Raw genomic sequence first — 26,684 nt, 5'->3', positions numbered from 1 at the left:
CGTCAGCTCCAGCTGCAGGGCGTGGAGCCGCTGGGCGCTGTGGACAGAGGGAGGGGGGCTCAGCGATGGGCGTGGGGGGGGGGACCCCCTGAGGCCGGCGGCTCCTACCAGTCCTGCTCCTTGACGGTCCGGACCAGGCTGGAGTAGAGCTGCTGCTCCGCCCTCAGTGCTCGGTTCAGGGCGTGGTGCTCTTGCTGCAGCGCTGCCAGGGGGGGGGGGTCCGGCCTGGAGACAGGAAGTAGATTTAACGTCACGCATCAGATGACATCTGTCTGTTTGGAGAGACAAGAGGTGAACGTACTTCCTGCTGGCTGTCTCCACCAATCACGGTTCTCTCCCTCTGAGGGGAGCCCAGGGATGGACCCGTCTGACCCCGAGACCTGATCCTGGGTCAGGTGGACCCGACCGTCCCCCCCCCTGACCGAGGCGCTGGTGCAGGACCTGCTCAGAGGCGTGATGAAGAGCAGGAGACTGTCAGTCCACACGCACGCACGCACGCACGCACGCACGCACGCACGCACGCACACACACACACACACACACACACACACACACACACACACACACACACACACACACACACACACACACACACACACACACACACACACACACGTGTGTCTCTGAGTGACAGCAGGGACTCACGCTGATGATGTCATCCTTGGTGCTCAGCGTGGCGTTCAGGGACTGGACGGTAGCAGCGTGGCCTTCAGCGCGAGCCTCCAGCTCACTCAGCAGCGCCTGGAGCTCCGCTGAGGACATCTGGAGGCGGAGGGAGAAGACCCCGTCAACAGGCGTGTTGTTGAACCGTGTGGACGCGGCGGTGAGACACCCACCTTCAGGGTCGTTCTCCCCGTTTCAGGGCTTTGTTCAGCGCCTCGGTCTTCTGCGTCAGCTCCCTCTTCAGGAGGACCGCTGCCTTCCTGGACACAGGAACGTTCTCCACGTTCTCCTCACTGTTCCTCCGGACAACTCGGCTTCGGTGCAGAGAGAAGACCATCAGAGGTCAGACCAGCGTGTGTGTGACACGTGTGTGTGACACATGTGTGTGACACGTGTGTGTGACACGTGAGGATGAACGGACGCTCACCTTCCCTCTCGTCCAGCTTCTCCTGCATGATCTGGATGGTCTGTCTGAGCTCCAGGACCTGAGCCGGCTCCTCCTTCTCTGGACCACGCTGCAGAAGCTTCTGCAGGACAACAAGGACACGACTCAGACACCAGTTCTGTAGTCTATCTAGGAATCAGATCTGTCGCCCCCCAGAGGAACTCACGCCGATGATGCTGTCCTTCTCAGCCAGCAGCGCTCGCAGCTCGGCCGTCTCCAGGAGCCCCCCCTGGGCCGCGCTGGAGCTTCTGACCATCAGCTGCTTCCTCAGCTCCTGGACCTCCTGCGAGCGCTCAGACAGCACGCGGTTGTAGCGCTCTGCTGACTCCTGGGGCGGTGACAGTGGAGTTACTCGTCATTACATGCTGACCTGAGGAGCCCCCCCCAGAGGAACCCCTGGACAGGTGACGGGCTGCTGACCTTCAGGAGCTGGTCTTTACTGCTGATGGTGACCAGCAGTCCTTCCACCGCGCTCTCATTGTCAGCAACCAGACGCTCCCTGGCCTTCACCGCCTCAGCCAGCATGACCTCTGTGACCTTTAACCTCTGGCCCATCTGTTCAGCCAAGTCGTGAGCGTGAGTCTGTGATTGGCTCAGCATCGATTCAGCCATTTCCTACAAACAAGGAAGATTGAAAACCCCTGAGTGTGCCGCGGTGGCGCCGGTGGCACCGGGGGCTCTGGGGGGCTCTGGACTCACCTCCAGGTCCCTGGTCTTGGCCTCCAGGGAGCGCTGCAGCTGGCTGATGATGGAGTCCTTCTCCCTCAGAGATCTGTTCAGGTGGTCCTCCACATCCTGCTTGCTCTCTGCAGGTTCTTCAGGGTGTTCATGAGATGCTGCAGCTCCACGTCTTTCTCCTTAATCAGACAGTCAAAAACTCTGCAGAGACAATGAGGCAGATCACACACAGGAATCAGCTCCAGCCCCCCCCGTGGCGTCCCATCCCTCTGGGGGCGCCTTACGGTGAGGGTCTCCTCGTTGTGAGCCAGCAGGTTGTTGAGCCGGTCCAGGTCTCGCTCCTTCTCCTCAGCGCCAGCTGCAGCTGGTGGACCTCGTTGTCTTTCTCCTCCACCGCAGCAAACTTAGCGTCCAGAGCCTGCTGTGAGAGAGAGAAGAACGTCAGGATCCACCTTGTTTCCATGGAGACCGCATCACACCGACGGTACAGCCACCTCCAGAGCCGTCTCCTTTTCCTTCAGACGCTGGCGCAGCTTGGAGAGGCAGGCTATCGTGTCCTCCTGGGCTTTTGCTGTGTTCTAGGTCTGGACCTGTGTGGATGAACTCCTGACAACCACAGAGGAACGTCGTGAGGAGCCAATCACCTGTGAGCGTGAGAGCTGAACACTGACGGTCCTGTCACCTGCAGCTGCTGCTCCGTGTCGGCCAGGCTGGCTGTGAGCCTCTGGATGGTGACCTCCTGGGCGTGGGCCTTCCTTCTGGTCTGGTCCAGCAGCTCCTGGTACTGCTGCGTCAGAGCGCCCTCACGCTCGCCCAGCTCATCGCTCAGCTTCTTCAGCTGGTTGTTCAGGTCCTGCAGGGAGACGGTGAACACGGGTCAACACACACTGTTGTCTGCACACAGAGAGGATCAGAGTTTTATTCACCTACATTCTGGGCCTTGTCGCCCTTCTTCTTCTGCAGCTGCAGGTCCTCCAGCTCCCACCTCCAGCTGGTCCTTGGCCTGCTGCAGGTCGTTCAGGTCCTGCTCCTTCCTGTCCAGCGCTCGCTGCAGCTTCTGAGCCTCCAGCACCTTGGCGTGATGCTCTCCCTGGAGCCGTGCCAGCTCCGTCTGCTTCTCCATCAGGACCGTCTGGTGCTCCTCTACTCCCTTAGAGACGTGAAAACCGACCGTTATCTCCCAGAGGCTGAAACGGTTCACGTCTGCTTCAGGCTGGACACTCAGACTCACCTGGTACTTCTGCAGCTGGGCTTTATGCGCCGCCTCTCTGGCCTTGACCAGAGCATCGTCCCGGTCTTCGATCTCATGGCACAGCTCTGCAATCTGAGCACACAGGGTGGTGGGGGGGCGTTACGTAACAGTGTCTCCTCACCCTCCCTCACCCCCACAGGAGGAATCCCCACCTCCTTCTCCTTCTCTCTGAGGACCAGGGTCAGCCCCTGGATGGTTTTGTCTCGCTTCAGAGCGTTTTTCTTCTCTGCGTTGAGCTCGTTTTCCTTCTCCTCCAGGTTCCCCAACAAGTTCTATTCGTACACACATTAAAAAAAGATTCTCACACAAAGCCACAACTCAATCAAATTCTATGTTCTCTGACGTCTGTGTGTACCTTGTTCTGGTTGTGGGCGTCCTCCAGTGCTTTGCTCAGGGTCTCTCTGGTGCCGTTAGCCTGAGCTAGCTCTTCTGTTAGCAGCTTGTTGCTGGACTCCAAGCGGACGACCTCACTTTGACTCTGACAAAAGAAAACACAACAGGAAACAGAAAAATGTTTGTTCAGCGATCACCACCAGCGAGGCCTCTGTCCCCCCAGCGCCCAGGCCCTCAGGGGTCACCTTCAGGCTGACCGCAGCGTACTGGTCATCAAAGTCCTCTGTGAGTTCCTGCAGAGCCTCCCACTCCGTGTGTGTGTGTTTGTGTGTGTCTGCGTGTGGATCTGGGGCCGGCGTTCAGCCCCTTCAGGACGGGGATGTGACTTCCTGTGGGGACGGACACCCGTCGGCTGGAGATGCAGCGCAGCAGCTGGATCAGGTTGGAGATGGGGGGGGGCGGGCCTCCAGCAGCGCGGCGCAGCGCTTTAGCATCAGGAAGACGTCTGCAGGCCGACGCCTTAGGCTCCGGGGGTTTAACTGTAGCAGGAGGATCTGGGGGGGCGTCTGAGCTCAGGTCTCGATGGAGGGACTGCAGAGATGTGGAGCGACCTTTGACCCCGGGCCTGGACGTGAGCCCCTGCCTCTGGACGAGGTGGAGGTACATGCTCTGTGAGCGGTGGCGCGTGAGGCCCCTCAGGGGCCCCTCCAGCCCTGATCTCGACCCTGAGCGCCTCCCGGCGATGTGGTCCAGACTCACACACCTTTTCATGACGGTGCGACTGAGGGGGGTCTTCCAGCTCTCCTGGTCCCTCCCCAGGACGGGGTTGTTCTTGTTGTAGACGTGGACCACGCACTGGATCAGGTGGTCCCTCTCCACCTGCAGCTTGTGGACGGCGGCGCCGAGCTCCTCCTGCAGCCGGCTGATGTCCACGTCACACTGCACCACCTTCTCCAGCTGGAACACGCATTTCCCACAGAGGAACTCCCCGCCGCCGTCACGGGTCACCTCCCTGCTCAGCACGCGGGACAGGACCACGTGGAGCTTCCTCTTGGCTGCTGAGCTGAACATCCAGCGACTCTGACTCCCCACCACGCGAACGCCACAGACGCGACACGGGTCCCTCATGGCCCCGCGGAGCCTCAGACGCCACGCGTCCTGCTGAACGAGACCACGCTGCTCAGCGGCCCCCCCACCACCTCTGACTGCCTGTCGCTGCAGGAGCAGAGCGGAATGACTGAGCCAGGACACAATAAGCCCTAAGCCCTGATAATCCCTGCTCCCGCCTCCATCCACACGTCCAGTCAGGTCCAATCCCTCTCCTCTGTCTGGCCCGTCGGGCCTGACCGACGCCCTGAGAGCTGGGGCCCCGTCAGCTGCTCCTCCAGGGCCCCCAGCGGACCCCTCACTGTGGCTTAAATGTTACCACAGGTTTGTTTCTTCATTTAAAGACCCCCTGATGTCCCACCGGGCCCCCGGAGCGTCAGACCAACCACACACAGCTCACCCCGATGGAACAGCATTGGCAGGTCGCACTGCACCTCCTCCTCTGATCAAGAGGACAGACAGAAATAACCCTGGGGCAGTAATCCAGTCTGAGCAGAGGAGCGTCCAGGTGAGCAGCGTGGACCAGCTGACGGCTTTCTGCTCACCATCAGCCACACCATGAGACAGGAAGTGTCCCAACTCAGACCCGCCTCTGAAAGACCCAGCATGCACCTGCTGGTCTGTCAGGCGTTCAGTTTGTGTAAAGAATGACCACCGACCGTCAGGTGGGAAACAAACGAGGAACACTCCAGACACCCACCTGAGGCTCTGGCGTCGGGCGCTCCTTCTCTCTGTGCAGCTCGTTCCTCAGCGCCTGGAAACAGTCATGAGAACGTCATTTCTCCAAAGACGCGGTCTGAATCGAGGCGACCGTCATCTGAAACAACGACTGAAAGGCAGACCTGGAGCTCCTGGTCCTTCTGTGCGATGACATCAGACAGCTGCTGGACGCCATCAGCTGCTGGGGCGTCGGTCTCCTGGTGGACAGTTTCCCCCTGACGCCTCGCAGCTTCCTGATTCTCTAAGGCGACCTGGAGTCGTCTGATGATGCTGGATGGAATAAAACAGTAACTCAGGTTTTCACAGAGGGACAGACACACCAACGCCGTCACTTCCTGTGTCCCTACTCGTCTTTGTCTTGCAGGGCGCGCTGCAGCTCGCCGTCGGGGGCGGCGCTCGGTGGACGCAGCGCCTGGAGCTGCTTCTCCATGTCGATATTCTTCAGCTTCTCCTGCTCAGCGATGGACGCCATCCTTTCAACCTCTCCTTCTGTCACCTGCAGACACTGAGCAGAGACAAGGAGACAAAGGTGAGGGAGGTGGGCTGGTATCACCATCTGTGTTCATCATGTGTTCAAGATGATAAATTCACCTGAACGGAACAACAAACCATCGACGCAGGACCAGAAGGAAGGTAAAGACATCAGCTGTCCCGTCTCCACTCACCTGCTCCAGGTCAGCGATCCTCCGGTTGAAGGCGTCCCTCAGGGCGTCCATGTCTCTCTGGGCCTGCTCCCTCAAACGATGAGGGTCTCCTGGATCCCGACCAGCAAGGCTCTCCAGCGCTTTGCTGTAGAACAGATGAGCGTGACTTCCTGTCTGATGTCTTGTTTGTGACCTTCACAGGAAGCGATACTCACGACGCAGACACCAGCAGCTCCTGTTTCTCTGCCAGCTCCCTCTTCATCGACTCCAACTCCACCTTCAGCTCAATGTTCTGGAGAAGGATGGCATCCAGCCGTTAAAGCGCAGGAAGAAGAAGGAAACCACAACCACTGGCATGAAGAATGTAGGGATAGTCTGAGAATGTTTTTAACGTTTTACACTAATAAGGTTTATTATGGGATGTGCACACCCTGGGACTGATGGGAGACACAAACGTGAGCGTTAATGAAGAATACACCACCGTTTTGAAGACGTCTTCGGTGGAGTCGTCACATTTCTGCTGCATGCGGTCCTCCATGAAGTAAATGCGCAGCTTCAGGTTGAAGTTCTCCTTCTTCAGGGCGGTGATTTGCTGGAGGATCGACAAACATTTTAACAGGCAGGAGGATCAGAAATGGTTTCTATCAAACGGCCATCTGAGCCCAGTTAAACTATGACTACACTCCTACTAACTGTTAGAACCAGGTCAGGACACAGACCTGCAGACGGCAGTGGGGGGGGGGGTGTCCGCTCACGTGGCAGAGGAGGGGGGTTTGTTTGGTGACTGCTGAGGCGTGTGTGTGGATGTGAGTGTGTGTGAACTGGACTGTGCATCATTGTGCTGCAGGCTCAGAGCCTCCTACATCTGGTAATGGGGGAGGGGTAGACAGTCAAAGGGGGGGGGGCGAAGCCCAGACCCCGTCGTAAACATCCAATCAAAAGCCTCCAAGCACACATTCCACTGTGATGCTGACAGAGGCTTCAGCCCCCCTCCATCTTCCTCCTAAAACAGTCAGTGTGGTTTGATTCAGGTTTAATAAATCTTAACACAGCTTGTTAGCGTGTGGTAAACCTGAGCTTGTTAGCGTGTGGTAAACCTGAGCTTGTTAGCGTGTGGTAAACCTGAGCTTGTTAGCGTGTGGTAAACCTGAGCTTGTTAGCGTGTGGTAAACCTGAGCTTGTTAGCGTGTGGTAAACCTGAGCATCAAACCGGATGTCACTCACGTTCTCGTAGTCCTTCATGGTGAGAGCTTTGATTGGAGACGTCTTGTCAGGGAAGGACGGAGCTGTGGGACAACAGACATGCATGTTTGATTTGATTAAACAAAGAGTTCCCCCCCCTCCTGTGTGTGTGGGGGGGGTCACTGCTCCCGCCACAGAAATCTGTTAATGTTATAGCCATAAAGAGAACGCTGGATAGGAGGTGGGGGTCGCTTCTGGAGCGCTGCCCCCTTCAGGCCACAGCTGATCGTGTAACACGGGGGAGGGGAGGTGGGGGAACACACATTTCACAGCCCTGACCCCATTGACAGCCCATAATCACCATCATCAGGATCATGTGATACTCTTCCTGGTAGAAATCCAACCGTACAAAGACAGGAAGTGACATCACTGATTCTGAAAGGGAACCAAGCAGCACGTTCAAAACGTTTGGAGGGAAGCAGAAGATCAGGAAGGCTGTGAAACGCTCCTGGAGCTGGTTCATGACATTCCACAGACAAAGAGCTGACTGGCAGCAGTGAAGGTACCATCATACGAAGGAGGTCGTCACCTGGAACACCGTCAGTCGGTTGTTTGAACTGAAACAAACTACTGGGGACAATCTAGGAGGGAATGAAGCCACCCAGTTGTTACCCTGGTCTCCTCAGGAGAAGTTCTCTATAGGGTTTGCAAGGAGGAGATACAAGAAAAAGGTTTGCTTGAATCCAGCTTAATAATCTTAGAATTTATGATTAGAGGAGCTGTGGCGACATGTCAAAGAACAAAAAGACAGATTTAATGACTGATTAATGGATTCAATCAGAGATATTGTTCCACATCTCTAATCAATCATGAGGTTGATAATCAATACACTTTACCATCAGGTAAAGACAGTGTTCAGGCACATTAATGCAGACTTCACAAAATTTAGACAATTCAAAAATCCGGTGATTGATCCAGTTGAAGTTACAATGACGTAAACACAGTGACCACCAATAGAAGGATCTTCCATATTTGTGTCGTCCTCCAGAAGCTGACAAGAACTCTGGAGCAGCATCAGTTGATCAGAGCACACAGCTAAACCCTGGTCTCAGGTTTGGACAGAATCACAGCAGGACCCGTTCATGTCAGCAGCACTAATTAATACACAGGGGTGTGTATGTGGGGAGGGGGGGTGGAAAGGAGAGGACAAAATGTTTTACAGACCTGTCATGCCGCCGGTGGAATATTCTCCAGCATCTATGGAGTCTGGCAGTCGGCAGCTGAGGAGACAATCATGGAGTCAGAGATGGAGCAGCGTCACCAGCGTGTATCACGATAAAGAGTTCACGAGTCCAACATCACAGGGAAACAGCACAAGTTCTACAGCACACTAACGGCTGTGGAGTCCAACAACACTAACGCGTCGTGTTTATTCCCCCCAGCCTGGAGAACGCTCCAGAAATAGCTTAAGAATGACTCTCTGCCTCATGTACGTCCACTCTGTGTGTGTGTGTGTGTGTGTGTGTGTGTGTGTGTGTGTGTGTGTGTGTGTGTGTGTGTGTGTGTGTGTGTGTGTGTGTGTGTGTGTGTGTGTGTGGGTGTGTGTGTGTGTGTGTCGTGTGTGTGTGTGTGTGTGTGTGTGTGTGTGTGACCATGTGCCAGTGGCAGCCTCTCATGTTCACAGAGGGAGCGTAAACAGAAGCCGGTGGACGGGGACGTCTTCCCCTGGCAGCCCAGCAGACTCCTGTGACCCCGTTAGCGAAGCCTCACAGCGACGGGACAAAGGCGCCATTCAGAGACACCACACAAGGCGCGGGACATCAGCGACGCACATCTGGACCACACTGACACAACAGCAGCACGGGTGTGCTCCCCCCACCACATGAGGAGGACCAGGACGCTAAAGGTTCCTGACAAACATCAACTCCAGAGGGATTCTTTCCTTACAGAAATGAAACTGTTCAGGACTGGACCTCAGCGTCTACTTAGATAATGTCTTCATCCCAACCCCCCCCCCCCGGCACAGGAGGCAGCCAGCCTCTTCCTCAACAGAGGAGAACGATTCCAACCAGATTCACTCCTTTTGGTCCTGGTGTCTGCCTACAGGAACTACCACCACTCTGTGCTAGAGATGCTCTTGAAGGAGACCAATCAAACCGTCTGGCTGCTGGAACAAACCACAAGCACACACTTCTTGTTGTCCTCAAAGTGAAGCTTAACACGATGGAACACGAACCAACGCCGGTGGAAACGACTCCGCACCATCAGCAACACCGACTCACAGGAAGTGTCTTCAGACCTTCAGACTCCTTCAAGCCTCAACGTGACACCAGGAGCCCAACCCTCCTCCATGGGGGGCCGTGAAAACGTGTTGACAATGTCTCAATCACCAGATTACACACGCCAATGAACACTTCCTGTGTGCACGGAACAGGAAGCATCATGAGGCGAGAGCACCCAATCGACATGCAGGACAGCTGAGAACCCAACGTGAACTGTGTCATTAGAACACATGACCTTAAAGCGTGTGTGTCTGTGTTACTGAGAGCTCTGACACGCACAGAGGGAACAAACAGCCTGTAAACACACTTCCTCTTTTCTACACATTTTGTTCTGCTGACAGCAAAAACCATGAACTCAAAGCAGCTCCCAGTAACACCACACTGTCTGATGTGAAAACCAGTAACACCAGTCCAGCCCCCAGCTCTCAGAACGACAGGAAGTACTTCAGACACATATCAGCTGACCGATCGGATTTCTGAGGCGCTAACCAGCTGGATGAGCAGCTGACCTAGGACACCACAGGAAGGAGACAAGGACACCACAAGAAGGAGACAAGGACACCACAAGAAGGAGACAAGGACACCACAGGAAGGAGACAAGGACACCACAGGAAGGAGACAAGGACACCACAAGAAGGAGACAAGGACACCACAAGAAGGAGACAAGGACACCACAGGAAGGAGACAAGGACACCACAAGAAGGAGACAAGGACACCACAGGAAGGAGACAAGGACACCACAAGAAGGAGACAAGGACACAACCCATTCACACCAAAGACAGAACTAGTACTGGTGAACTAACCTAGAACACTAGTACTGCTGAACTAACCTAGGACACTAGTACTGGTGAACTAACCTAGAACACTAGTACTGGTGAACTAAACTACAACACTAGTACTGCTGAACTAACCTAGAACACTAGTACTGGTGAACTAAACTACAACACTAGTACTGGTGAACTAACCTAGAACACTAATACTGCTGAACTAACCTAGAACACTAGTACTGCTGAACTAACCTAGGACACTAGTACTGGTGAACTAACCTAGAACACTAGTACTGGTGAACTAACCTAGGACACTAGTACTGGTGAACTAACCTAGGACACTAGTACTGGTGAACTAACCTAGAACACTAGTACTGGTGAACTAATCTAGAACACTAATACTGGTGAACTAATCTAGAACACTAGTACTGTTGAACTAATCTAGAACACTAGTACTGGTGAACTAATCTAGAACACTAATACTGGTGAACTAATCTAGAACACTAGTACTGGTGAACTAATCTAGAACACTAGTACTGGTGAACTAACCTAGAACACTAGTACTGTACAGTTGACCTACCACATGAAACTCTTCTGTGACATCATGGGTGCACCAGGATGAAAACAGCAGCAGGTTAACGCGTTAGTCACGTGACGGCATGGGAACCAGTGACGCTGCTGCTCCGGTCCAACACCGACAACCAGCTGTCACCGAGTGAACGACACGACCTACCGACCAGGTGACGTCACAGCAACCGACAGCGAGTCCATGTGATCCAGAATGGTCCCAACTACTAGTGGCTAACTAGTAGTTAGTAGTGGTAGCTAACTGTAGTTAGTAGTAGTAGCTAGCTAGTAGTTATTAGTAGTAGCTAACTGTAGTTAGTAGTAGCTAACTAGTAGTTATTAGTAGTAGCCAACTGTAGTTTGTAGTAGTAGCTAACTAGTAGTTAGTAGTAGTAGCTAACTAGTAGTTATTAGTAGTAGCTAACTAGTAGTTAGTAATAGTAGCTAACTAGTAGTTAGTAATAGTAGCTAACTAGTAGTTATTAGTAGTAGCTAAGTAGTAGTTAGTAGTAGTAGCTAACTAGTAGTTAGTAGTAGTACCTAACTAGTAGTTAGTAGTAGTAGCTAACAAGTAGTTATTAGTAGTAGCTAACTAGTAGTTAGTAGTAGTTGGGTAGTGTGATCACGACAGGGACTCTGCACCAGTGCTCCTTCTCCTGATCTTCTCTATATGGAGGAATTTTTTTTCTACCTTTCATGAAACCTAACTTTTTTAAACCTGTGAAAACACTAAACCTGGTATTCATTCTGCTGACTAATTAGAAAGAAAGAAACACACCGTTATCGTCCCTCCTGAGCGAAAGTGTCTTCACTGTTTTACTGATGAACGTGCATGTTACAGTGTATGTTAGTACAGGGTCAGGGTTAGGGTCAGGGTCAGGGTCAGGGTCAGGGTTAGGGTCAGGGTCAGGGTTAGGGTTAGGGTCAGGGTTAGGGTCAGGGTCAGGGTTAGGGTCAGGGTTAGGGTCAGGGTCAGGGTCAGGGTCAGGGTAACACCACAAACACCAGGGGCCGTTAAGCATGTACTGAATACACACATGGATTAACTACTGTTAGCACTAGGTTTACATCCAATGTGACTTCACACAAGTTGTCCGTGTAAATTCTCGTTTGTATTTTATCATTTCACTCCGTGTAGAATGTGCAGCTTCGCTTAATGACCACCTAACTGACAGCTGACCTACTGACCTACTACCAGACCTACTAACCTACAACCAGAGCACTGAACCAGAGCAGAGACCGAACAGATAAACGTCAGAACAACACTAGCGTTGCTCGGTTCGGTGCAGTGTAATGTCTCGTCGCTGTTACTAGGGTCGTCTGTGTTCCACTAACTAGCCAGGCCCCATTCAGATGCTAACGGGTTAGCTTAGCTCAGCTAGCTACTCAGTAACGTTACGCAGAAGGGCTCCTGCTAGCTGCTCTTAGCCCGCTAGCTGCGGGTGTTGCCTTACCTTCCGTTGATGTCAACGGGGAGCGTCAGGTCGTCCCCCAGCACAGAGTCCATGTTGGCGGCCCCGTTACTTTATGTCTCCACAACAACCAGACCTTCTACCGACGTGACGCAATGAACACCTCAGAAAGCGGGACGGAATTCAAAACAGTCCAGGCTACCGCCATCTTGATAGTGGAGACGTCACCAGGGGCACGTCGGAGAGCCGTGATGCCTTCAGGTCGTGTGGGAAGTTACTAAATTCTCCAACGGGACACCGCAGCAGAAAGCCTTAAAATATTAATTATGTGACAACATCACACAGCGTATGCTGTTATAAATGTTATTCAAATCATATTACTTCATATTCGTTCAAAATTCTTGCGGAATATAAATGTTATTTTAAATGTTATACACTGGAACGAGGTGATTGGCCATCACAAACACAACGGGGAGGTGACGGAAAGTCACGAGTACGGAAGCCCGTTAGTTCCACTGACGTTTAACGGTTCAGGCCAGTTTAGAAAAGATTTACGAGAACTAGCACGTTTGTATTCCTCTCAAACAGACAGAGAAACACTGTAGATAATAATAATAAGGATTATTATTATTATTATTATCATCATCATCATCATCATCATCATCATCATCATCATCATTATTATTATATCAATAATAAGAAGAACAATACTAATAATACAGAACTTTCATGATTCTATTGCTTCACACAAAAGGTCATAGATTTGTATTATATCTGATGTGGATCGTTGACAAAATACAGAATTAAACAAATTATTTTCTTAAGGAAATTGCGTGGGTGTATTGCATCATATATTATAGAGACACAGCCCGCAAATTAACAAGACAATCTGACATATTGGTTTTATTTGTAAAGTCAGAAAAGGCTGCTTCCTGTAACACAACTATCTGGAAGACAACAGCGACATCTAGTGCTGTAACTGTTCACTTCAGCAGCTCACGATGGGCACTAGTGTCCCACTGCTGTCAATGATGACAAAGTCGATCTATTAAAGTACTTTGAGACTTGTCTTTTCTGGTGGATCCTGAGTTGTCTGCAGTCCCTCATCTTCACCAAACTGCTGGACAGGAAGGGGTTTAATTCAAATGGTTGAAAAATAAAAATCCACATACAAATTGAAAGTGTTTATTGAACAAATGGAAAAACAGTGGACAGATATAAGAGGTCGGCACCAGAACTGGCCATGTTCTAAATCTGATGACGTTTTCCTAATTTTTGTGTAATATTTCCAAAGAGGTTTGAATTCTAAAGGGAACAGAACATCTTAGCTTTGTGTCACGCGTACAGATGTGAGGTATTCTTAGCTGGTTTTAATGTCTACAACAGATTCACAAAAAGGAGAACAGTTTTCACATATTTGCATAATTCTTTAAAACACAAGTTATAGTCCTGGTACAGTACTGGTTAACATAGAGAAGAAAAAACAACATAAAGTAAAATAACAAAATTAGAAAAATAAAAGATAATTAATATTGCAATAAATTTGTTCTCTGAAGTCCCAAATTTACACATAAAAATCTATAAAATCCAAGAGCCGGGCAAACTGATATATAAAGTTGTCAGAAAGAGTAGCATCACTTCAACCAACAGAAATGCTCAGTCTGCAACCACAACATTAAATAACATTAAATTAGCAAGAGGGGATTCACTGCATACAGCAAGGTTTGCACAATTATACACACTTGTGTCCAGCTACAACAAAGAACCTTTAATTCAAACTATCTCCACTAGTTGTGTTTCTAAAAATTATTACATACAGCTTTGGGGGTTTGTACGGGGGGGGGGTCGTTATTCATCCAACCTTGTGATTTATACTGGATAGAAAGGAGAAATGTTTAGTTCTGTAGTTTCTAAAATATTTATAATTAGAAAAAGCAATGCTGTAAAATGCAGCATTGAACAAAAACAGTTATGAATAAACAGATAATTTATGGGGGGGTTAGCATTGGTGCATCATGTTGCTATGGCAACACATTCTATGGACTTGTTGAACCAACCTAAAGAAGCATGCACTATAAACATTAGAATAGTTCAGCAGAGTGGTGTGAGTTCAGCTAACGTTAGCACCTCAGACGATTAGCACCATGCAGAGGGGGAGGGGCTTCTGTCCCACACCTGTCGATCTACTGATGAGGACACACCTGCTCCATCTTCACCCTCTTATCTTTAATTCTAGCTGAGGAAACGAGGATCAGACGCCTGACTTCAGCCACACCTGCGGACCGAGAACGGACTCCTGTCGACGTTCTCTGGTCATCAGTGGCGTCTGTCAGGCCAGTGATGCGTCTGGATAAATAAATGCAGGCGTCACAGAGAGATGACTAGCCTCTAGGGGGGGGGTTAAATCTGCATGAGCCCGCCTCTGAACGAATTCACACAGGCACGCCCACCAGGAAATGAGCACCCCGGATAAAAAGCCTCCATAAACGTCTAAAATATCAAATTATCTTCTCATTCTGTATTGCACTTGAAGATGATTTCTTTACATTAGATAAACATGTATAAAAGTTAATATAAGCATACATATATATATATATATATATATGTACATGTAACTGATCCCAATGACTTTAATATTCTCTTCTCTCTATCAGAATTGAATTCCTGGTATTTATAATAAAACGTACACAGACTGCATACAGTTAAAAAAATAAGTTACTCTGATGTCCGCTGGTGAACGGCTCTGGTGAACGGCTCTGGTGAACGGCTCTGGTCTCCCGTCACGTGTCAGTGTTCCAGAGGGAGTGTGTGGCGTCGAGCCCTTTCCCCACGCCGGATCCTTCCATAAGAGGCTGGAGAGGCTTTGACTTGTGGGGGCGCCGTTAGTGCAAGAACTCCCCAGCGTTTCCTCAGGTCTCCATCCACGCTCCCAACCCCCAGAATGCCCGTTTGTGTCCAGCAGGAGTCGGGCCGGATCCGATTGCTTCTCCATGGACCGGAGGAGAGATCTCTGCACCTGGATGAGATGACCAACCATCCTCCCACGTCAGGTGACCCACAGCGTCGCCTCACAGGAAGCACACAGGGCCGACTTCCAGGTGGTAATGGGATCCATGAGTAGTTTCTGGCAGGTTGTAGATGTCGACCACGGGGAGCAAGGTGGGGTCCAGAGAGTGGAACACGAAATGGGTCTGGTGCCAGCGGCCATCTTTTATCTGAAAACCGGGTGAGAAACATTTTTAGTCCAGGTTGCTTCACAGGAAGAGCAACACTGTCAACAGAGTGATGTCAACTAAAGGGCACGCAGCCCGGTGAGGTCATTGTGTTACCCAGCAGGAGTCTTCAGTGACGTCTGGCTCCAGCTCCCCTCCCAGTTCAAAGACCTCCCCGGTCCAGGCCTTGAACCTCACGGCCTCCTGAGCCAGAGGACCTCCAGCAGACGTCCACACCGACACGTTCAGGCAGTGGATGACGATGTGCTGCACCGCCTCGGAGCTCAGCAGGTGCACGAAGTTCAGCTGGACGCGGCCCACGCTGAAGGTGGGCTGCTCAAACAGCAGAACGGGAGGGGCAAATGAGTCTGGGCGGGGCTAACGTCTAGGATGTGTACACTATCTGAACATCTGAAGGACCTTCTGATGTTTTCAGTACCTTGGATGCTGTTACTGGTTTCACACAAGTCTGCCCCCCACCGGTGAAGTTGCAGGAGACTTCGATTGTGTCGGAAGAGCAGCCCAGGTTGGGGTCGATCCAGTAAGTGCCTGAAAACATAATAATAAACATATATTTGGTGTTTTTGTCCCCTTATGCATTTAAACCTTCTCCAACATCGTACCATCATTTAGCGTCTGTTCACAGCTGTGCAGGTCCCTGCAGATGCGGACGGGGTTGTCCCTGGTTCCCAGTGGGTTCTTCAGGCTTTGGATCAGGTTACTGAGGTAGTGGAGGGTCTTAAAGATCTCTGCTCCCTGGTCCAGCATCGGCAGGTCCATCACCGGCTTATTCTGGACAACAGAAACCAAATTATTCTGTGCAGTTTAACAGATTTAAGACATGCAGAAAAGTGTAGATGTGACTCCTGGACGAACCTCCGTCCTGAGTGGGGTGTGTGAGTCCACGAACCAAAGACCATCTTCTTTCTGTACCAATAAAATGACCTGTTTTATCCTAAACTGTGACCAACAGTATATCTGAACAGCTAGAAATGTCTCACTGTGAAGAAACCAAACATGACTTACAAATGACAGAGGGACACCCGGGAGCCCCTGAGAAGAAGGAGAAGAAGAAGGGTTATTTGGACAGTGAATGCCACCCAGATCCAACCATGTGATCTATAAAACCTTTACGGGGTTCACCATGAAAGGTGGAAAACTTACTGGAGTTCCAGGAGGTCCACGAGGTCCAGGAGATCCCTAACAACATGGTGAAGACACATCATGATGGATGTGAGCAAAACCTCTGACTCCAATGTGAGAAACAAAAGGGGGTGCAAACCTACCCGTGGTCCCTGTAGTCCCTGTCCAGAGACAGAACAGAGACTCGGTTACTGAGACAACAACACAGAACACAAAATGTCAGGGGGGAGGGACGTGCCGAGGACTTACAGTCTCTCCATGATTGCCCTTCTGCCCTCTGGGACCCTGTTGACAGATGCACCTGGTGAGACCACCGAAGCCTGACAGGAACTAACCGGTAGACAGTCGCTGTGATACATACCGCACTTCCATTTGGACCAATGATCCCCACGGGGCCGACAACTCCTCCCCTACCCTGATGGTGACAGGTAGAAGAATGAGACAAGAAGGCGGGGCTTCCAGTGTCATCTAAACCAATGGGATACTCACCATTGTGCCCTGTGGCCCCTTTGGTCCTCGTATACCCTTTGGCCCAAAGTCTCCTGGAGGCCCCTGGAAAGAGCAGCCACACATTTTACATAGTAGAACACTTGACATTAGTTTTCATCTCACACAGCATCTTCGTCTCCTGGTGGAACATCTGACGTCCGCTAACAGAGTCGACATTGAAGATACAACGGAATAGATTGTTTTCCAGGAAGAACAACTGGACCATCATAGAGGTCGACGATGGAAACTCTGCATACAAGCACACGTCGACCCAGAGACGAGGAATCACAATGTACCACAGGCAGGAAGTGCAGATGCACCTGGCCTGCTGCTGTTTGAACATTGGATCTGGTCTCTCCCAAACCATGTCCCTGTGGACCCCGAACAGGAAGGACCTTCCCTAAAACGTTCCCACAAAGTTGGAAGCAAAGACTTGTCCAAAATGTCTTGCTGTGCTAAAGCGTTAAGACCGCGTGCCACTGTCCTTTGGACATGTCTTTGGACACATCATGTATGGGGACACAAACATGTTATGTAGTCTTGCTCTGCTTTGCCATGGCCTGGGGGTGGGATGTCCAGACTGGACGTGTATCCCAGAACGAGCCAAAGTTAGAAGAAGACCTGGCAAAGGGTTCAGAAGTTAACCTGCTCTTCCAGAAAGGAGACCTTTGAGAAGATGAACCATTGGAATGTTTGTGTGTGGAGGATGTGCTGCCGTTTCCTTCTGAACTCACCCTCGGTCCAAACACTCCCAGAATTCCTGGAAATCCTGGTTCCCCTGTGTCACCCTGTTAAACACAAACCATCATGAGATGCTCTCCTGCCTGCTTGATGATGGCTAGTGTTTCTGTTGTGGATCAGCTGGTCTGTGTGGGTCACACTCACAGGCTGGCCTTTAGGGCCCTGGTCCCCCTGTGGTCCTGGTAGTCCCATTCCTCCTCTGAACCCTCTTTTCCCTGCAGGTCCTGTCTGACCTCGAAGACCTCGCTCGCCCTGGAGGGACAAATAAATCACCAAGAAGTTCATGAGAAGTCAAGTGTTTCTCCAACCATGCAAACTGAGGCCATCAGAGAGTACCCCCACCATCAGCGATGTCCCCCTTACCTTTGGTCCGATGCTGCCCTGCTCTCCTGGAAGTCCTGGAACACCAGTTTTTCCACGTGAGCCAGATTTTCCAGGAAGTCCGAGGTCTCCGTCCTCGCCGTGCTCTCCCTGTTGACACGTCATCACAGCAACGTGAATGAGAATCAGTGTGGAACGTGGAGCGTTCTTCATCTTCATCAGGTCCAAGTGTCCTCTTTGGAGACCTCATGTGAAGGAGATTGCCCAGGAACCATCCGGAGCCTTGACACACCTGTGAGCTTCCTCTAGCTCCACCCTCCCATCCTTCATGACTGTAATCACCAGGTTGTGTGGATGTCGGATGTATGACGGTCGGTCTCACCGGCATGCCTTTACTGCCATCCTTTCCTGGAGCACCGTCAGGCCCGGGAACGCCCTCGTGTCCCTCTCGACCCACCACGCCTCTGGGACCGACAGGACCGCCCCCACCCTGACGGAAAAGGACAACTTTAATGACTCTACTGGGGCATTTTATCTGACTATCACTGAAGTCACTGAGGGGGTCAGGATGTCTGGAGACTGTGGGCTCACCTCTGGCCCTCTGGTTCCTTTTGGTCCTGTCTGCCCCGGTTTGCCTTTCTGCCCCTACAGAGAGGTAAACAACCTGATTATTCATCATTACCCCCCATCTGTGCTGTCTTTGTCCTTCGGTAACATGTGACCAGGCATAACAGACCAGCAGGCCATTTCTCCCTCGAGCTAGAAGATGCAAACAGCATCCTTCCCCTCCATGTTTCCGTTGGGTCGCTGCGACACCACAGAACGTTCCCCGTTCCCCTCCTGATGTTGTTGTAACCTCTAGACGCCATTGGTGGAACCAGCTGGTTTACCTGATGCTTATTCAGGCATTCAACTCACATTACAGCCATGCAAATGTTCCAACAGTAGACGGCTTGTGCGAAAAAATAGCTGAGACCACAGAATAATAGAGCTGCACATCAAACCACAACACAACCGTCTTCTGCTACAAGCAACACACAGGTTGTGTGTTTTGGCATTCTTACCAGATCTCCTTTGGCCCCTTTGGGTCCTGGTTGGCCACGAGGTCCAGGATGTCCCTGAAATATAAAGCGTATGCAGGCGACCTGTGTGAGGACCCTGCCGGGTGTTTAGCATCCCATCTGAACCCTGATACTCACAGGGAGTCCAGGAGCCCCAGATCGGCCTCGTTCTCCATCCAGACCAACCTGACCCTGGGGAAGAGTCACAGAAGTTTAACCTGTGGGACCCCAAACACCAACACTGAACGCTTCAGAACCCCCCCACTGACGGGACGCACTCTGTAGCCCGGATCTCCTGGTTCCCCTCTCTCCCCCCGGTCACCCAGAGGACCCTGACGAGAAGAGACGGAAATGAGGAAACAAGGCAGACGAAGAGCAGAAGGAAGGAGGAAGAGGATCAGGTGCGACTTACCATGTCGCCTTGAGGGCCAGGAGGACCTTCCACCTTCCCGTCGTCTCCCTGCTCGCCCTGCAGACGCAAACCGACAGCGATGTCAGACATCGATACCACACGTCTGCTCTCTCTACATGCCGTCTGGCGCCAGAGACGTGCACACCCTCCTTAAAGGACCGCAGATGAATTCGATTCTGGACCAAAACAACAATCTGTGTTACGCAGATCGTAAATAAGGTGTACCTTTTCACCTTTTGGTCCTGGAGAGCCCATGGGGCCCAGCGATCCCTGATGGCCCTGCAGAGACGACATTGTGTGAAACGACCGTCAGATTTAAGGACGCGTGAACGTCCGTCCACACGCAGACGTCTTACCTCATAACCTGCGATCCCAGGCTCCCCCTGCTGACCCATCCGCCCAGGGGCCCCCTGTGGATAACAGTTAGGATTGAGTTGAGGGCCCCGCCACACCTCTCTACGTGTCTTTATAAAGAACATGTACTACTGTTCCCTTTACCACATGTCCGATGGTTCCTCTGGACCCTTTCTGCCCAACGAAGCCTGGGGGTCCGGTCTTTCCCACCGATCCGGTCTCCCCGAGGTGACCTTGTTGACCTTTGGCGCCCTAAACATAGACTTTGCTTCAGCTTCAGTATCACTGGTATCAGTGGTGAGATCACAGATATTGATCTGATATCGGTACCTTTGGCCCTAGTTTGCCTCTTTCCCCGAACTTTCCTGGTTTCCCTTCTGGGCCCTTTGGAGAGGAAACAAACGGGACTTCAGAGGAAGGTGGACGTCAAACAAGGTGTGAACACACGTCACCATGGAGACGGATCCTCACTCTGAAGCCGCTGAGTCCAGGGTTCCCAGGTGGGCCCTCCTTTCCCTTTAGTCCAGTTTCACCTTTTTCTCCTTGGTCCCCCTCCTGACCCATCTCGCCTTTTTCCCCCTGGGGTGCAGCAGAGACCATGTTTTTAGCTCATGAACATGCTTTACAGTTTGGTGTCTCCATTTACATCATCATCATCATCTGGGACATGTGGGGGGCAGACGTCACCTTGACTCCATCAGGACCAGCTGGACCAGCTTCTCCCTCCAAGCCCGGGTCTCCCTGTTACCCCCACAAAAAAAGACTCATGAAGGGAGGGGCGTGACCTCAGGGGGTGTCGGTTCATGACAGTAAAACTCACCCGCTGTCCCATCAGTCCCTGCTCTCCCCCGTTCCCAGCAGCACCAACGGGCCCCTGGTGAGCAGACAGACCATCAGGTTGTGTGATCAACACCGATCCATGTTCTGATGGACTTCAGGGCGACTCTTACCTTCTCGCCCGGCTCGCCCGGAAGGCCTGGTTCCCCCACCTTTCCTGGAGGACCCTTTAAAACAAGCGGAGGATGGACGAAAGAGAACATTGAGTGGTTCTGGTCCAGACGAGGCGCTGACTCAGCGGTGGGGGGGGGCAACAGATGCCACACGTTTAATCGTTTATCCTCACAATACCCTTTTTGTTCATGCAAATGAACACCAGCAACCTCCTCCGTGTGTGTGTGTGTGTGTGTGTGTGTGTGTGTGTGTGTGTGTGTGTGTGTGGAGACGGGGGGGGGGGGCATGCAAGAGTGTTTCAGGGTCTCCCACCTTATGACCAATCTCTCCCAGCAGTCCCACGGTCCCTGGGGGCCCCGGTGGTCCCTGCATGACAACAACAACACCATCAGGTCTCCTTTAGCGAGGCATCAGTGGAACATCTGTGTGGCACAGCAGACCAGAACCGGGTCTGTCTGTCTGTCTGTTTGTTTGTTTGTTTGTTTGTTTGTTTGTTTGTCAGCAGGACAACAAACGACTGAAACCTGGTGGGAGGAGTCTGAAGGAGGAATTTTAATGGAGCTTCTCCACCCTAACAGCTCCCGATGCTCTGGATTGAATCTTGACTCCAGGACCAGAAGCTTCACTAACAGCCCTGGACCGTTTGCATGGAGCTGCTCTTGGACTTGTGAATGTTTCTTCATAGTGAACCGAGCAGCACGCCTGACGGTCACACCTGTGAAGGATTTACCGACCGCTGCAGATGGAATCAGGGTGTGAAGCCCTAAACCCTCCATTACTGCTCGTCTGAACCCTCGTCTGCCTGGAGCAGACGAGGGTTCAGACGAGCAGTAATGACTGGAGTCTCGTTTGCCTGTGATTCGTTCACAGCACAGGAAGCGACGCCTGTGCCTCATAACACCAACTGGATTCAGCCTGCAGAGTCTAAACAGGCGTATAGTTGATCCATCGCCCTCTTTTCACGTGCAGAAAAGAAAAACTGCACTGAATTCCTCGTGGGAGTTAAACCTGGATTTCACCTGGGAGATCAGTTATCGTCTGCTCATCGACAGCAGAGGTGGAAGGAAGGAGTCGATCCTCCGGCGGTATGGAGGAAACTTTTATTACAGGCAGCTTTATGTGGAGGGTTTGTCGTCAAGGACGACGTAAAAAACAACAAAACCAGACAGGAAATGTGTTGCCTGCCCCCCAGGGGGCAGACGAGGATGTGAAGATGAAGAAGAGCTGGTTGATGAGGGTCGTACCGGCTCGCCAGCTATTCCCTTGTCCCCTGGGGGCCCCGAGGGCCCTTGGACTCCCTGCAGACAGAAGGACGAGTGAGGTCCGAGTACATGCACTGGTATCAAACACCAAACAGGCTGCAGATCTGGACTGAACTCACAGGGAAACCTTTGGGCCCCGTCTCGCCCGGATCGCCCAGCTTCCCCTTCAGAGAAGAGACAGAGGAGTTCATCTGAGTCCAATCAGATTCATCAGCAAGGCTAACGCCACACGCTAACACTTTACACTCACACAAGACGCTAACACCACACGCTAACACTTTACACTCACACAAGACGCTAACACCACACGCTAACACTTTACACTCACACAAGACGCTAACACCACACGCTAACACTTTACACTCACACAAGACGCTAACACCACACGCTAACACTTTACACTCACACAAGATGCTAACGCCACATGCTAACACTTTACACTCACACAAGACGCTAACACCACACGCTAACACTTTACACTCACACAAGATGCTAACACCACATGCTAATACTTTACACTCACACAAGATGCTAACACCACACGCTAACACTTTACACTCACACAAGATGCTAACACCACATGCTAATACTTTACACTCACACAAGATGCTAACACCATACGCTAACACTTTACACTCACACAAGATGCTAACACTACACGCTAACACCACATGCTAACACTACATGAAGATTATTCTGATTTCTACAAGCCCAAATCACCTCAGACCCTGGAAAGCCGATTTTTCCTGGAGGCCCATCGGAACCCTATGGAGACACAGATGAGGAACAGATGAGAGGAACAGATGAGGAACTGATGAGAGGAGCATATGAGGATCTGATGAGGAACATATGAGAGGAAAAGATGATGAACAGATGAGAGGAACAGATGAGGAACAGATGAGGAAGAGATGAGAGGAACAGATGAGGAACAGACAAGAGGAACAAATGAGGAACAGATGAGGAATAGATGAGGAGGAGATGAGAGGAACAGATGAGGGACAGATGAGAGGAACAGATGAGGAACAGATGAGAGGAACAGATGAGGATCTGATGAGGAACATATGAGAGGAACAGATGATGAACAGACAAGAGGAACAAATGAGGAACAGATGAGGAATAGATGAGGAGGAGATGAGAGGAACAGATGAGGAACAGATGAGAGGAACAGATGAGGAACAGATGAGAGGAACAGATGAGGAACTGATGAGGAACTGATGAGGAACTGATGAGGAACTGATGAGGAACTGATGAGGAACTGATGAGCGACAGCCTCTCATTTAGCTCATCCTCGTTCTGGTGACTGGCAGAGTTGTTCTCATCACTGCTTTTCAAATTTCCCTCCTAAAATCACAGGAAGTTTTCCACAACAGCAGGCTCCTCCCCTCGATGTCTGGAGGCGTGGCCTGAATGAAAACTACAGAATTGCAACAAATGTATTGAACACAGCATATTTCTCACCTTGCTGCCCTCTGAGCCCGCCTCTCCTGTTGGCCCGTCGGCTCCCATCGCCCCCTGAAACACAAGACAGGTCACCTCACCAGCAGAGGGCACTGCAGCACACCCGACGGCCAGCACCACACACACACACAGATACACACACGCACGCACGCACGCACGCACGCACGCACGCACGCACGCACGCACGCACGCACGCACACACACACACACACACACACACACACACACACACACACACACACACACACACACACACACACACACACACACACACACACACACACACACACACACACACACATACACACACACACACACACACTGCTGATGAAGATTCTTCCTCCTCATCTGTAATGATTTGATTGGACACGACGCGTCCACACCCGGCCGTGATTGGCTGATGACATAGCGTAGTGGGCGTTAGCGCTAGCCGAGGTGCCATAAGCCTGTCATACATGGAGCTCATTAACATTCCTGTCCCCCCCTCCAGTTTACACCTGGATTAACAAATATTCCAGGACACCCGGAAAACGGTAAAACAGTGACCCCTCGTTCCTCGCGGTTTATGTATTTCAGGAACCCCACGTGATTAACGAATTCCGTGATGTAGTGACGAACTATTTATCTTATTATTTAGGTTAATTTAAACGTTTGTGAACCCCCCCATACTGATATTAAACCACCTTCTGTCTGTATCACCTTTGAAACACTCTGACAGACTGTTTGAAGCACTTTGTGTCTCACAGAAGTCAGAGACTCACAGAACGTAGAACACTTCCTGATGCTGTCAGCCAATAGAATGCGAGCATGGTGTCACATGACTGCTTACTAAAAATCTGCAATGAGGTGAAGTCGCGAGCGTTGATGCACGAATGCGTGATTACTGCAGTGTGATGTAATGCTGGAGGAGTCAGAGAGGCGGTCCCACGTCAGCCGTCAGGTGGGACCACTAGCGTTACCATTGGGGGGGCGGAGACGTACCCGTAAACCTTTGGCCCCTCTGGTCCCAGCTGGTCCTGCTGCTCCAGGAGGGCCCTGGTGGACAAAGGGGGGGAGAGGAGAGATGAAACAAAGACTTTTCCCCCCTGGGGGGGTGACCCTGGAGGCCAGGCTGACCTGGGGTCGTACTCTGGGGTTTGTTGTTGGATCCGACCGATTAAAACACCTGCTCTGGAATCCAGTCCGCCGCGCCCCACAGCCCTATATTTATGTTTGTTTTGGTGGCTCTGTGGCCCCCCTGTGGCCCACCCTGTGGCCCTCTCTGTGGCCCCCAATCCCTGTGGCAATGGCAGGCGGGGGCAAATGAGGAGCAGTGGCAGCTTCTAATTGGTTGGAGGTGTGGGGCGTCTGACTGACCGGAGGCTGACGTGGATCAGCAGGAAGCTGCCAGCTCTCATCATGCTAACAGAAAGTTACAGCTATCAATGCTAAGCTACACGCTACGTTTAGCCCTCAGAGGGGGGGGGGGGCTGATGTTAACTACAATCACACAAACAACACGCTGTCATCTGCAAACAGGAGTCAGTGGACAGGAGGGGGAGGGCAACTCACTGGTCTTCCTGGGGGTCCGGGGGGCCCCGTCTCGCCGAGCGTCCCCGGGTGACCCTACAAAGCAATGCAGGCACAAACACACAGATTACAGCCGGGCACACGACCCACTCAAATACACAACAAGATAAACACGTTGACATGAACACGTTAAGGAGCATTCTGTGTCCACGCAGAAACTTGAATCAAACTTTATTCAACCAGCTCACACCCCCAAACCCTCTGGACTGCCCTCGTTCAACTTTTACACACAATTCAAGTTTGCTTGAGGCAGCAAAATGATGAAAATCAGACGCACCAACACGTGTTAGCACCGTTACAAACATCTGCAGAAACGCTCTGCACACGGGAACACACACGCAACCCAGCCATAAGTCACGAGAGTGAAAGCAGAGCAGCAGGAACCCAGAGGACATGATTTTATACGTGAAAACACACGGCGTCTGGACGCCTGGCCGGGGATTTTATTGGGCTTCGCTTTATTGGCTCGAACATTTGTAGAAAAAACAGAATCATGTAGCGGGAAGTATTCCTGGCGGAACGGCTCCGATCAATAAAAGAGATCGTGTGCGTCGCAGCAGGCGCTCGGATCTCGTGCAAAGGCAGCCGTAAATCAGAGGATGCTGGGAGTTTGATCCGCCTGTCGGCGCCGCGGACGCGTGTCGGCGAGGGATGACGCAGGCTGTTCCAGGGGGTCTGTTTCTGTTTAACAGCTGAGACGTCGGGACAGCAGACAACTTCCTTTAGACTGTCTAAGTGTGTGTAAGTGTGTCTGGTGAGTGGTGACGTCTCAGGAGAGACCTGATTGGACGCCTGCCAGCAGGAAACATCCCTTTGCTTCCATGAGGAAGACTAAACACTAGCTCCCTCCCCCACACAAGAACGTCATGTCGGATGAAAAATCAGGTGAGGTGTTTGACGCCCCCGAAATAAAGATCTGTGGGGGCGTCTGAAAGCAAACTCTTTCCCTTCCTTAAACCTCGGGGGCATTCGGGGTTTCAGACGGAGACGTCAGGGTTTCCTGAGGCCGTTAAAGACGTCTGAGGAGGTAAATCAGTGGAGGCGATCTGCTGGAACCATTCGGTTCTTTGTTTAGACCAGTGTTGGGGCCGTCTCCAGCTGGAGGCCTCTCGCCAGCTGCCAAACCACCGATGAGAAAACATCATCCATCAGGTGATGTGCCTCGTTTCCACTTTGGCGTCCCCACCCATCAGCGTATTCCCATGGGAATACCACACCAACACGTTCACCACACCAACATGTTCACCACACCAACACATTCACCACACCAACATGTTCACCACACCAACACGTTCACCACACCAGCATGTTCACCACACCAACACGTTCACCACACCAACATGTTCACCACACCAACACGTTCACCACACCAACATGTTCACCACACCAACACATTCACCACACCAACATGTTCACCACACCAACACATTCACCACACCAGCATGTTCACCACACCAACACATTCACCACACCAACATGTTCCCCACACCAACACATTCACCACACCAACATGTTCACCACACCAACACATTCACCACACCAGCATGTTCACCACACCAACACATTCACCACACCAACATGTTCCCCACACCAACACATTCACCACACCAACATGTTCACCACACCAACACATTCACCACACCAGCATGTTCACCACAC

The 26,684-nt window shown here is 51.6% G+C and overlaps 2 protein-coding genes across 4 annotated transcripts in view; both read right to left on the bottom strand.

Annotated features, from left to right (window-relative positions):
• cdk5rap2 (CDK5 regulatory subunit associated protein 2) overlaps positions 1 to 12,562 on the bottom strand; it is a 30,377-nt gene extending 17,815 nt beyond the window's left edge. Inside the window, 30 exon segments of the mRNA XM_068335290.1 lie at positions 1 to 37; positions 109 to 223; positions 304 to 374; positions 376 to 416; positions 418 to 441; positions 646 to 772; positions 849 to 972; positions 1,085 to 1,190; positions 1,275 to 1,436; positions 1,529 to 1,723; positions 1,808 to 1,911; positions 1,914 to 2,135; positions 2,138 to 2,207; positions 2,281 to 2,349; positions 2,351 to 2,392; positions 2,469 to 2,639; positions 2,717 to 2,770; positions 2,772 to 2,936; positions 3,018 to 3,110; positions 3,191 to 3,310; positions 3,394 to 3,516; positions 5,179 to 5,232; positions 5,321 to 5,468; positions 5,546 to 5,703; positions 5,864 to 5,987; positions 6,058 to 6,134; positions 6,324 to 6,434; positions 7,067 to 7,128; positions 8,249 to 8,304; positions 12,095 to 12,562. The exon segment at positions 1 to 37 is cut by the window's left edge and continues 121 nt beyond it. Of these exon segments, the coding sequence (XP_068191391.1) occupies positions 1 to 37; positions 109 to 223; positions 304 to 374; positions 376 to 416; positions 418 to 441; positions 646 to 772; positions 849 to 972; positions 1,085 to 1,190; positions 1,275 to 1,436; positions 1,529 to 1,723; positions 1,808 to 1,911; positions 1,914 to 2,135; positions 2,138 to 2,207; positions 2,281 to 2,349; positions 2,351 to 2,392; positions 2,469 to 2,639; positions 2,717 to 2,770; positions 2,772 to 2,936; positions 3,018 to 3,110; positions 3,191 to 3,310; positions 3,394 to 3,516; positions 5,179 to 5,232; positions 5,321 to 5,468; positions 5,546 to 5,703; positions 5,864 to 5,987; positions 6,058 to 6,134; positions 6,324 to 6,434; positions 7,067 to 7,128; positions 8,249 to 8,304; positions 12,095 to 12,147 (3,078 nt within the window). The 5' untranslated portion in view covers positions 12,148 to 12,562.
• A 661-nt stretch (positions 12,563 to 13,223) lies between these two features.
• The window catches only part of LOC137608987 (collagen alpha-1(XXVII) chain A-like), a 33,333-nt gene continuing 19,872 nt past the window's right edge, over positions 13,224 to 26,684 (bottom strand). For all 3 annotated transcript variants that reach the window (XM_068335672.1, XM_068335674.1, XM_068335673.1), the window contains 35 exons: positions 25,008 to 25,061; positions 24,438 to 24,491; positions 23,457 to 23,510; positions 22,719 to 22,763; positions 22,118 to 22,162; positions 21,981 to 22,034; positions 21,049 to 21,102; positions 20,736 to 20,789; positions 20,606 to 20,659; positions 20,473 to 20,526; positions 20,257 to 20,364; positions 20,116 to 20,169; positions 19,930 to 20,037; positions 19,788 to 19,841; positions 19,657 to 19,710; positions 19,432 to 19,488; positions 19,298 to 19,351; positions 19,158 to 19,211; positions 19,023 to 19,076; positions 18,550 to 18,603; positions 18,341 to 18,448; positions 18,001 to 18,108; positions 17,782 to 17,889; positions 17,631 to 17,684; positions 16,897 to 16,959; positions 16,769 to 16,822; positions 16,657 to 16,692; positions 16,551 to 16,568; positions 16,429 to 16,464; positions 16,291 to 16,317; positions 16,141 to 16,191; positions 15,888 to 16,056; positions 15,704 to 15,813; positions 15,382 to 15,597; positions 13,224 to 15,267 (listed from right to left, as the gene is read on the bottom strand). In XM_068335672.1, coding sequence (XP_068191773.1) covers positions 15,121 to 15,267; positions 15,382 to 15,597; positions 15,704 to 15,813; positions 15,888 to 16,056; positions 16,141 to 16,191; positions 16,291 to 16,317; positions 16,429 to 16,464; positions 16,551 to 16,568; positions 16,657 to 16,692; positions 16,769 to 16,822; positions 16,897 to 16,959; positions 17,631 to 17,684; positions 17,782 to 17,889; positions 18,001 to 18,108; positions 18,341 to 18,448; positions 18,550 to 18,603; positions 19,023 to 19,076; positions 19,158 to 19,211; positions 19,298 to 19,351; positions 19,432 to 19,488; positions 19,657 to 19,710; positions 19,788 to 19,841; positions 19,930 to 20,037; positions 20,116 to 20,169; positions 20,257 to 20,364; positions 20,473 to 20,526; positions 20,606 to 20,659; positions 20,736 to 20,789; positions 21,049 to 21,102; positions 21,981 to 22,034; positions 22,118 to 22,162; positions 22,719 to 22,763; positions 23,457 to 23,510; positions 24,438 to 24,491; positions 25,008 to 25,061 — 2,478 coding nt within the window. In that variant the 3' untranslated portion in view covers positions 13,224 to 15,120. The remainder of the gene's footprint in view (positions 15,268 to 15,381; positions 15,598 to 15,703; positions 15,814 to 15,887; positions 16,057 to 16,140; positions 16,192 to 16,290; positions 16,318 to 16,428; positions 16,465 to 16,550; positions 16,569 to 16,656; positions 16,693 to 16,768; positions 16,823 to 16,896; positions 16,960 to 17,630; positions 17,685 to 17,781; positions 17,890 to 18,000; positions 18,109 to 18,340; positions 18,449 to 18,549; positions 18,604 to 19,022; positions 19,077 to 19,157; positions 19,212 to 19,297; positions 19,352 to 19,431; positions 19,489 to 19,656; positions 19,711 to 19,787; positions 19,842 to 19,929; positions 20,038 to 20,115; positions 20,170 to 20,256; positions 20,365 to 20,472; positions 20,527 to 20,605; positions 20,660 to 20,735; positions 20,790 to 21,048; positions 21,103 to 21,980; positions 22,035 to 22,117; positions 22,163 to 22,718; positions 22,764 to 23,456; positions 23,511 to 24,437; positions 24,492 to 25,007; positions 25,062 to 26,684) is intronic.

Source organism: Antennarius striatus, chromosome 15 (assembly GCF_040054535.1).
Source record: "Antennarius striatus isolate MH-2024 chromosome 15, ASM4005453v1, whole genome shotgun sequence".
NCBI lineage: Eukaryota > Metazoa > Chordata > Actinopteri > Lophiiformes > Antennariidae > Antennarius > Antennarius striatus.
The sequence above is the reverse complement of the archived record's forward strand: the minus strand, read 5'-3'. Positions and strand labels throughout refer to the sequence as shown.